The sequence below is a fragment of the Brachyhypopomus gauderio genome, chromosome 19 (assembly GCF_052324685.1).
Source record: "Brachyhypopomus gauderio isolate BG-103 chromosome 19, BGAUD_0.2, whole genome shotgun sequence".
NCBI classification, from domain to species: Eukaryota; Metazoa; Chordata; class Actinopteri; order Gymnotiformes; family Hypopomidae; genus Brachyhypopomus; species Brachyhypopomus gauderio.
In genome coordinates, this window is record NC_135229.1 from 6,898,379 (window position 1) to 6,909,856 (window position 11,478).

The 11,478-nt window shown below is 46.8% G+C and overlaps 1 protein-coding gene across 5 annotated transcripts in view; it reads right to left on the bottom strand.

Annotated features, from left to right (window-relative positions):
* zfyve9a (zinc finger, FYVE domain containing 9a) overlaps positions 1 to 8,290 on the bottom strand; it is a 19,539-nt gene extending 11,249 nt beyond the window's left edge. For 2 of the 5 annotated variants that reach the window (XM_076981706.1, XM_076981702.1), the window contains exons 1-4: positions 8,000 to 8,289; positions 3,427 to 3,525; positions 3,021 to 3,128; positions 494 to 1,962 (exon numbers count right to left, since the gene is read on the bottom strand). In XM_076981706.1, the coding sequence (XP_076837821.1) occupies positions 494 to 1,962; positions 3,021 to 3,090 (1,539 nt within the window). In that variant the 5' untranslated portion in view covers positions 3,091 to 3,128; positions 3,427 to 3,525; positions 8,000 to 8,289. Of the gene's footprint in view, positions 1 to 493; positions 1,963 to 3,020; positions 3,129 to 3,426; positions 3,526 to 3,657; positions 7,100 to 7,148; positions 7,246 to 7,999 lie in introns of those variants that run through there. The other 3 variants (XM_076981703.1, XM_076981704.1, XM_076981705.1) reach the window with 3 other exon arrangements.
* Positions 8,291 to 11,478: the final 3,188 nt, after the last annotated feature.

The window sequence follows — 11,478 nt, forward strand, 5'->3', positions numbered from 1 at the left end:
CTCCCCGCACCAACGAGCTCCGTGCCCTTTACAGTCTCCGCGGAGACGGCTGCGTACCCTTGTCTCTTTCTGGTCATCACCTTTTTGGTCTCTGCCTGCAACCCTGACAGGGCCAAAGACTGTTTGTTTATCGCCGGGGGAAATTACGACGCGGACCGGCAGCCGAGGAGCTATTTTAATGTGTGCTGTCAGCAGGCTCTGCTCCCCGAGAAGCCCTTGGGCGGTTTCCTGGGACCTGAACGGTGCAGCAATTACCTTACACATCCTCTGAATTCCTCTCCATTCTACCACTTTGCAGTTCTTGGGATGTCACAATTAACACAGCCAAAACAGAAAAAAACACTCAAAGAGAACGGACTACTTTTTTTTTTTTTTTTACAAACCAGCTCCTGTTACCATAGCTACCAGGTGCTACTATTTTATAAAAAAAATAAAAATAAATAAATAAAACCACACACACACACACAACACATTTCAGGTCAAAGGAGCTTACCTTGCCGCAGGCCCGACAGTGATGTCTTCTTTTGGTGAAGGTGAACTTGACCTCACACTTCATGCAGATGGGCGCCTGGGAGTCTGGCACCCACACAGGAGCCACCTCCCCCAGGGAGCTGAGAGGCTTCCTGGACAGCGCCCCCTGCTGGCCTGCCTGGAGGTCATTGTCAGGATTCTCCAATGGGACGTGAAGGCCTGAGGAAGCGTCCCCGCTGTCCATGTTCAAACTCCCTGCCCCAGAGTCCGTCGCCCCACAGGGTAACTCGGGGTCGCCACCTGCCCTGCACTGGGCCTGCAGGTTCTTGTTCCTTCCTGAGGAGCCCAGCTCGTTCTGGACCTGGCCCGAGAGGGGCCGGGGGATCTGGAGCTTCAGGCCGAGGGGTTGCTTGGGCCGGGCACCGCCGTACGGCACGCTGCCCAACTGCAGGCACCCATTGTTGAGTTTACCTCCGCCGCCTGACTCACAGCACTCCTGCTTACTCTCCTCCATCTCCTTCTCCTCGGTCACGGAGTCCTCCTTTGATGGAGCCACGGGCGGGTCGTGCCCTCCTCCATTTCGATCCTCAACCAGGCCATTGGGCTGGGCCGTCTCCACCTGCGGCAATTCAGCTACGGAATCTTCGCGATTCTCCACTTCTTTCACCTTCTGGTGCGCGACCCGGCCGTCCTCCTCGCTCTCGAGCGACCTGCCGTTTCGAAACGGATCCACGCCGCACTCTTGGTCTGCCGCCACCTCGGAGGCGACGGTACAGATCTCTGGCAAAACCGCCTCCACTACCTCAGAGTCATTCCCTTCAGGAAGCGCGGGATTACAGTCCCCCGTTCCGCTTTCCTCCGAGCTAACGGATTCACCGATGTCGCTCCTGCTCGCCTTCGCGGCCTCCACCTCAGCTGACGAGGGGCCATTCTCTAAGCAAGCTTCCCCGTCCCCAAGTCCTTCCTCAGGAAAAGAGAAATGAGAGTCATTGAAACATGCCCCGTCGCCCTGTTCCTTCCCCTGGTCTCTAGTCCCCATTCCCAGGGCATCGGGCCAACGCGCGGCAGCTGGACCCGGGTCATCATCGGCCTGCGATGCCTCGGCAAGACCGTTGCAGCTCGGCTTGGGCAAGCAGCTGTTCTGGAGCACCGCCCTGGTGGACGGAGGGGAGGCCAGCACCTGGCCGTCGGCGCTCACCAGCTTGCCGATGTTGGGCTGGAGAAGAGGCGGGCTGTGGACGTCCGCTGGCCGATCATCACTCCGGACCTCCGTCGGGAGCTCCAGGTTGTGCTTAACATCTGGCACCGTGACCTCAGCCAGAGACGGGCCGCCAGAGGTCGGAGGTTCCAACAGAGGCTTGAAGTTCAGAGGGCTGTCGCGCGGGCTGAGGTCGGTGTGGGTCAGAGCAGGGTTCAGGGAGAGGAGGTGAGCCGGCGGGGCGAGGATCTGAGTCCATTTTGCATCCGAGAGCGTGGGGGTGTCCGTTTCATCTGAGGAAAATGACAGTGACAATGAGGGAGCTCGTTAGCGTTGAGGCAGGAAAACCGTTTTTGAGAAATGGGTGAGAAGGATGAAACAAATGGCAGATAAATTGGGAAACGAGGTCAAAAGAGATTGGGAATTTCTCGAGAAGTGGGCCAATTTGGTGCTCGCCTTGGGATCCATCTGTCAGGCTGACACATGAATGCATTGGAATGTGGGCGGGCTTTTCCCCTTAAAAAGAAAAGCAAGCACACACACGCGTACACATGGACAAAGACACACACACAGACACAGACAGAGACACTGAAGCAACACTCACACCAATTTTTCTTCCCCTTTCACTGGCCTGCTTGATAGTTTTACATCACTTCTATTAATCTTCAGAGATCAATGTCAACAAGGACACGCATTAATTCTAATACTCAGTGGAAATGGTAAGAGGGTTAGCACACGAGTGTCTGTGTGTGCGTTGGGCGGGAGGCGAAACTCCCCTTCACTATTACACAAACATCGTGGATGCACAAATGAAGGCCCCACTCTGACAGCAAAGACTGCCATCAGATATGTGGACGATCACACTGTGTACTATTCACATGCAAATGACTCTTTACCGGGTATACTGCATGAACTTGGCTATGTGACACCAATTAAAAAGCCTCCAGGAAAATCAGACTTAGGAGCCCTGTGGGAAGAGCTAATTCAATTAGCCCCATTGAGGATGTAGACTGCTTCCGCCAGCAACAGCAACCAGCCCGCCCGCAGTGGCCACACTTTATGAAGCTAAACATAATCTCGGCTTCACCAACCAGCCCCACTCATATTCACAACTTCAACTTCGTACAACTGGATTGTTTTGCCCATTACATTACAGAGTCTCCACTGAAAAACATTCCGATATACAACCCCCCCCCCCCACCACCCCGATCCTATACACACCCAACCCAACAGCAGCTGAGGTCCTTGTCTACCCAACCATCGCTAGGGTTGTACTGGCTGAGCGGGGCAACTGAACCCTAATCGCTGCTTCTCCTGCGGGGGGCATAATCACAGGCACAGGATCACCAACCTTCGTTCTGCTCAAACTCATCCAGCACCTTGTCCAGATTAAAGGCCTCGGCCTGGAAGTAATTCTCCATGGGTCAACAGGCTCCGCCCTGTCCAGTGCAGCGCAAACCTGGAAAGGAAGAAGTGAAGTGTCAAAGAAACCCAGAGGGAAAAGGAACAACCACACACAAAATGGCGCACGTGTGTGTGTGTGTGTGTTTCCATGGGACAGGCCCAATGAAGAGTGCAAGCATGCATGAAACCCAAACAGTCCATGGAGGAACTCTCAAAAGGTGGCTGTAGCAGAGACTCCGGCTGAAAATGTTACTTCATGACTAACTGAGGAAAACCGCAGTGCATTTTCAGAATGCCACAGGCCTGCATGCTGACAACCGTGACGCACTCAGATGGGTGACCCAGGTTCTCACCTGCACAGCGGTCCTCTTCAGCAGTACCAGAGAAATGTCACATAGGCTCCTCTGAGAGCCCCTGTCTCACCCAGTCTCACGGGCACCGGACGCCTGAACCTAAAACAAAACAGGAAGTCTCAGAGTTGGGCGTACGAGCAAAGAGATCCATGCGGTGAAACAGTGTTCAGGGGATTATGACTGCCAATATGTATTTTAACCCCCAAAAGGGGCATGTTAAAATGCACCTACCTCTCACTACTTTACAACCTTGTGGGTGTACTTAGAAAGTACAGTGCATCACGCAATGTGTGGAAGTGATCCTCCAGATCTTTATCAGTGGCCACTTTCACTCACGGCAGTCAGTACCGCCGTGTTGAGAACCTTCCGGCACTCAGATAAGATTTGGGTCAACAAAGGCACCGTGGCTGTAAACTGACCAGTGATACACAGAGCTGAAGGTGGCTGATAAATCGCTCAGATGCACAACACCTGTACTGTACTATTGAATGAACCTTTAAGACCTAATGTCAAAAGAAGTGCCCGGTGAGTGCAAGTGCAATGGCTTCCGTTAACTGACTTGTGTAATGAGAGTTCTGTGGTATGTTCCTGATGGACAGGAGATGGCACATGATGGATTCTTCTCAGCTGCATCCTCCAAAGCTAAAATAGGAGCGTGTTCTTGGGACTCTGGTTTGATTTTTAAAAAGTGCCTACGACACCACAAAAATGGGTGTGTAAGCCAATCCGATAATCGCTGCCTTCTTCACACACAGTCATGGACAGGAGTGTCGCAGACAAAGCAAATATTAGAGAACGCTCATCATGCTTAAGGCCAACTAGCGCTACACTGTAGTGCAGCGATTCCGCCAAGCAGGGGCTTCAGAAAGCTGCAGAGTCAGCACATTTTGTGGTTAGTTCGAGATGCAGACGCAAAGCTGGAGGAGAACATGGTGAGACTGGGATGACGAACACCCAGTGGGGCCAGTGCGTCGAGCACCATCAAGACAAGCCGCAGACCAGACCACGTTCGCCAGGGCAGGTAGCACATCAGACCATAGAGGAGGTAGTGGACCATATCATATTTACAGAGGAGGTAGCGGACCAGACCATATTTACCTGGGTAAGTAGCGGACCAACCCATTTACCAGCCCAAGACCAGACCCAAATGGCGGCCCAAGACCCGTGGTCTTCCTCAACATCCAAACATGACATCAACAATGTGCAGAGCCATGGTGGTTCAAAACCATGCACTGGGGCTATGGTGTACCTGATAACCTCGTGAGCACCCTTTTGATTGTCAAAATAAGAAATGGGACACGCCACAGCCTTGCAGTCTTCACATGCACGAGCATTTGTGGACCTCGGGAACGTGAGTGTGCGCCGTTTGGGACACAGCCCACTGGGACAAGAAGCAACAAATGACCCTGAGAGTTCTGTGATGTTCTCTCAGGGGTACGTTCTTATGAAGGCATACTGCTCGACAAACACAACCACCAAATAAAAGCAAATCAGAATTAGCATTAGCTAATGCGCTAAAATGATAGATATCCATGGCCAAGAGCCTTAAGACAATGCCTCAGTTTGGAGTCAACTCAAGTTTCGCTTGGTATTACGTTAAATAACCGACGCTGCCACGCCCAAAAACAAACAGTTTACAACTTGCAAGGAGCATTGCTGAAACCTGAATTGCAGAGCTCAATGTTGGGGTGTGACAGTCAAATAGCAACTCGCTGTTTTCAGTTAAACTAAATCAAAACCAAGAGCGCTGTGCTATGCTAAAGCAGTTGGCTCAAACGGCCACTCGGCAAAAACCGGTCAGCAAATGTAGATGTGAAACCAGTAGCCTGCTATAATCTAAATTCATACACTATCCATATATATATCTAGCACCACAACCCCTTCCCCCAACATTGGTTGGCAAGTCTATAAACAGTCAAACAGAGTGTTATATTAGTGTTGATATTATATTAATATTGCATTTTATTTTGTCTAACTCACTAGGAATTCACCACTGGTTAAGACCGGTTATTTTTACCAGCCCCCCGACAGAGACCACACATGTTTAAGATTTAATTATCCTGCAGATTTCTTAAATTATATATTGCTAGTCAGAGTCGACACTGGAATATTTTTAGACTTGTAAACTGGCTATTAAAGTAGTATTGCAATTTTAAAATGTACCCCCTCAGCTACAGTGGACTCTACGCCTATGTCAAAGTTGTTCAGGATACAACAGGTTACAGGACTTACAAAAACACAACAATGACAAATTATTATGATATGACGGAGGCAAACTGGCGGTTTCTTGCAGTCACCCGAGTCTGAGACTTGTGTCGGACTAATGCACTGCAGCCCCAGTTCAGTGACGAGCACCAGGACGTATACAGATCGAGCCAGACAGATTTCCTCACAGCTGAAGAGTGAACATACTGCATATACCTTTGATGAATCATAGTGTAGGTGGCATCACAGGCATGATACCAGCAATGCAGGCCTGTTTGTGTACACTGTGGAGAGCTCGCAGCAAGGGGGTGGGGCAGGTTAACTCAGCGTGCAGATAGACCATCGGTGGCCCCTGGAACGCTGCTCAAAAGTCAGGCCTCCCCCTTTGAGATTTTTTGGAGGGGGCCCCCGAGGTTTAATTTTGGGTTGACTGGGTCAAGGTCAGGCAGTTAGGAACCCCTGCCCTTTCTCGACGAACCCTGTGAAACGGGAACGATCGAGAACCCCAGCCTGTGTGGCGTGACCCATGTCGGTACGTCTTTCTGATCACTGTACTGCACTACACGAGTCATACCTGGACAAACGTGCCGTTTTATCAAGGTAACGGTAGTTAGCATGGATAAACTATGGGGTGACAGAAACATGCTAGTATAGCGTCTCGCACACGATTAAGAAAAGGGGAATATACCTGAGCTACGGCCACAGGCTAGACGGTGACATTGGAGACGCTTGTTCAAAACGCTCATCTTTCACAAACAGCATAAGCTCCCGCATTGTGTTCTGAAGATACTGTCTTTTTGTACTGCATTCTTGTACATGGTCTAAGACTGTAACTGGAACACTGTAACCCGAAACCCACCCATTTCATCAAGTATGACCTCACTTCCTGTTATTGTTCATTATCCCCCAAGTCTCCATCAGCCTTGGGCTGCCGAGCCAGGAATGGTGACAGGAAGTCCAATGTCACTGCCTCTGCAGTCTAGGAAAAGTGGACTTCCTCTTTCAGATAGAAGATGCCGTGCCCTTCAAACACATGGCCATTGCTGCTCATGGTAATGATCTTACACATATGCACAGGGTTCAGATTCAGTATATTCTCAAATTCCAATCCAGCCCAGTATTCAACAAAAGCAGCATTGTGACCTTGAAAGAAAGCACTCAGAACACTTTGATCAGCTCAGCAAAATAACCGATGCTTTTTTTTAACACTTTGGTCTGTTCAACAAGAAAATAAAACAAACAAAAAAACATTAAAAACAAACATTAAGAACAAGCATCTGTTCTATTATAATTTAAAATTACAGGTGGTTTAGATATATAAAAGGCAAAGCCAACAGGCTGTAAATAAGACAGGGGTATCTGTCTTTTCTGGGCTACTCTTCAAGCACTTATTGTTAAGGGCTAGCATAATAAACAGCCAAAAAACAGAAGTTAAGTTTTTGGCCTCCTCTTTCAATACCATGGGTTAAAAGAACAAGAACGGTCAAACTCTCAAAGGCTTGGGAGGATCAAGTTACCTGTTGTTGCTAGGGCCCAGTACACATCTGAAAATATATTTGATCTACATCATGCACGTGAATAATCTTGCAGACTCAGATGGTACACTCTTCCACCCTAATGAAAAATGAAAAAAAAAACAGTATAAAGAACCACGGTCCATCCCAGGTCCTTCAGCACCGTGACACTAAACGACAAAGTTCTCATTCTGCTCAAAGTATGTTGTCAGTAACCACTGAAATCCATTCTGGCACAGTAACCTGGAAAGGCGTGGACGGTTATTTCACTACAGCAGATCCCACTTCGCTGGGAAACGTAGGAGAACAGAGAAACGTTTGTAAAACACGACCTGGCGGACAAATATAACCCATCTAACGTAGCTAGTGTTGCAATCGCGAACAGTCGGCTCTTCCCCGCTGGCGGTACGATCAGCCCAACGACACCGCAAATGCAGCTTCACAACTTTGGCTGTGGAAGTGGCGCATGAGCGCCGCATTTCCAGTTTGGCGTTTGCAAAAAAAACAAACAAACAAACATATCTAGCTAAATCTATTTCGAAAGCTTTGCAGTCGCTCTGGAGCTGGAGATTACTAACCTGTCGGTGTAAAAGTGTGGACCTAATACGCCTTTGGCTCGAATTAATAATCCCACTTTGGAGTCTGCCATAGTCCCAGCAGTTGTAATCAATTCTTTTTTTTTACCCCCACACCTACTGCATTTTGCACAACAAAACGCAACAGCCAAGCAAAACCAGTTAACTAGCCACCGAGTTGATGAAGATCGCCGCTAAATAACCGAGAATCGTTACATGTGAGATATCTCAAGCAAACAAAACACATTGGTGCCGTTTCATGGTTGTTGGCTAACTCACCGCTGGAATCCCCATCTTCGCTCACATCGTCACCGCCATGAAACTCCTTTAATATCATGCAACATACTTCGGCTAACACAAACAACCGAAGATGGAAATGACATGTGCAAAATATCCAGAACCAGCTAGGCCATATTTTAGTCTTCCCCAGAAGTCGGAAAGAAGTAATTGCGCGACAACCCTCGCATATCCCTCCCCCAAGGTTTACTAGGAAAGGTTACTATGATCTGCGGCAGGGTGGGACATTTTGGCTCAGCCTACGCAGGACTGGCGTGGGATTCCCGCACGACGCGACGCAGTTGAGCCAAAATGGCGCCTGTTTCATAACCTTGTTGGGTTTTAGATTTCACAGCAGGCGACACCACGCTTGGGGAGCCAGAAGAAACGGCAGCGGAGCGCCAGGACGTCGCTGTTGCAACAACGTAACGCCCTTTTATTAGGGTTCACACACACATAGTGTGGGAACCCTATGTAATTGTTAGGGTTTTTAGGGTTCACACACACATAGTGTGGGAACCCTATTGTAATTGCTGGTATTTTTCTTATTAGGGTTCACACACGTAGTGTGGGAAACCTATTGTAATTGCTCGAATTTTTCTTCTTTTTTTTAGGGTTCACACACATAGTGTGGGAACCCTATTGTAATTGCTCGGATTTTTCTTTTTTCTTATTATTATTTTTCTCCGGATAAAACGCATACTGCAGCCTAGACCGTAAGGCCCAGGGAGACCAAACTTGGCAGCATGGTGTAGTCTGTTTGCGGGACCGTGCTAAAGTACAGACACCCAAATTGGCCTGATGGTGGCGCTATAGCGCAGCATTTTGCGTTTGGGTTCATATCTCCCACCCCGAAGGTCCTAGAAACAAAATTCCACTTCAGGTGCATTCCTTGGCTCCAGACAAACAAAAAAGCCTCAAGAACCATTAAGCTCCGCCTACTTAGATTTTTTGCTAATTTGCATAATATGCAAAACCTACTTTTTTATACTAGTCCCTGGTTTTTCATCTGATCACCACAATCTTGGTGTCAAAATATTCACAAGAATCTCATTATCAAGGAATATCAACAAAACTGTGACATGGGTATACAGTCTGGTTGTCACATGTCAATCAATAGCTCTGAGGCGTGGCCAAATTGACTTCAGCAGCTATATCTCAGCAATGCTTTGACCAGTCTTCATGGAAATTTATCAGTTGTTAGAGCACATGATTCAAAGGTCACAGGTCAAAGCTGGCCATGATTGTCCAATAGGGGGCGCTATAACATGGGAAAAACTGTATCTCAGAAACCATTAGTCACATCAAGCCAAAACTTTACTCGCATCATCAGGGGCCCAAGTGGTATCAAGGCACACATGGATGACATCATCACTCAAAAAACATGGCCACCATGAGCTAATTAATTTTTATTTGAATTAATTGGCCATTTGACAGACTTACCATAGGTTCATACACATGAAACTGACATGGTATGTTCATGTACACACCCTCTAAGACATACTCATGTTAGAAGGGAATTGCACCACTAGGTGGCGCTATACTAGAAAATCCAGAATTTCTCCTACATATTTTCACTTATCAAGAAATGCTTGCACTCATATGATTGTATGCAGAATTCCTAGCAACTTTCTAATTACATGTGTTTTGCAAAAATGTACCACTTTTTCACTATTATCAAATATATATAACTTGTCATTTTCATACTAGTCCTAGCATTTTAACTCCATTACCTTTAAATCACACCTTGTAATACTCAGCAGACTCTGAAATGCTAAGATTAGCAAGAAAATCCTAAGGTTTTCACAAATTAATATTTTTCATATGCATCACAATGTTACCATCGTAACACATCAAATTCACAGTTCAATAACTATGCCATAGTATGTCTGATTGTTATGAAAATTGACATCCACATTCACAAGGCCATTGTGGTGCTGTGTGCCAAGTTTGAGCTAAATCCGTCCACAAAAAGCTCTACAGTGAATATTTTCATTTTCCATACTGACCAGTGCAGGGAGGCATAGACAGCTGCTAAGACACGCACGTTCTCACACACGCTGCCCCCCTCCTCCACTCCCCCATGCTTCTAACACTTTACAACCCTTGGGCTCTCCCTCCCCCTCTCTCTCCTTCACATGCACTCACAAAAACAAAGGCCTCTCTGGCCTATAGGTTTCACATACACACTAATTCTAGCCATTACTACCAATTACCCAGTGACTAATATACAGATATTTAGCCTCTTTTTTCCACACACCCTCACATAGGACTTCCTATATGCTTCATATATACATTTCTCTAGCCATTTCCAACACACTAACTGATATTTAGCTTCATTTTTCCATCCACACTCTCAACACATGCCCTCTATACATCCTGAAATGACATAAGAGAGGACAGACACATGTAATTCACATTTCACACACAACCTCTAAATAACTGCATGCTTTACTTATCATCAAAGTCTTGTTAGATACACATTCCTAGTGGCCTCCCTACTATGGGCACAACAGTGAGAACATGTCAGAGTAGGGATGAGAACATCATGAACAGGCAAAGATAAGAATATTTGTGTTCTTTTATTGTATAGTAAGCCATTACTCTTTGGTTTGTTTGAGATTCACATGTGACAGATTTTGTCAGCTAAATGAAAAGGGTTAAAGAGTGGGGTTTACATGTGGGGCATTAACAAGAGCTCTCCTGCTGCTATGTTCACAACTTCTGACAAATTCAGCCAAAGGTATATTTATTTGACTAGGCCCCTGGGTCAGTGTGTCAGTGCTTTTAACCTAATCTCAGCATTTGATTTAGTTGTATGGTCTGAATCATTTTGTTTAATATCTTCCACACTGTATGGCCTAGAAACAAAATTCTACTTCAGCTGTATTCCTTTGCTCAAGCCAACCAAAAAAGCCTCAAGAAGCCCTTACTGCATACATGAAAAAACACACAAACACACACATACAAAGCTAATCACAGCATTTGATTAACTTCTATGATCTGAATCATTTTGCCATGACATTTTGTTTTGATCTTTTGGGCCTTTATTGCCCCAGTTGAATATTTTTTTGCAAATTACTTTATCTGTCCATTTTTTGGACTGAAGTAGCTTCATATCACTTGTTGGTCTAAAAGACCCTTTGGGCTTTTGTTCCTTTTTTTGTGTGAACCCGCCAATCGCCGCTTGCGGCTATATTTTTTTCTTCTTATTAGGGTTCACACACATAGTGTGGGAAACCTATTGTTATTGCTCGGATTTTTCTTTCTTATTATTAGGGTTCACACACATAGTGTGGGAAACCTATTGTTATTGCTCGGATTTTTCTTTCTTATTATTATTATTATTTTTCTCCGCATAAAACGCATACTGCAGCCTAAACCGTAAGGCGCAGGGAGACCAAACTTGGCAGACTGGTGTAGTCTGTTTGCGGGACCGTGCTTAAGTACAGACACCCAAATTGGCCTCATGGTGGCGCTAT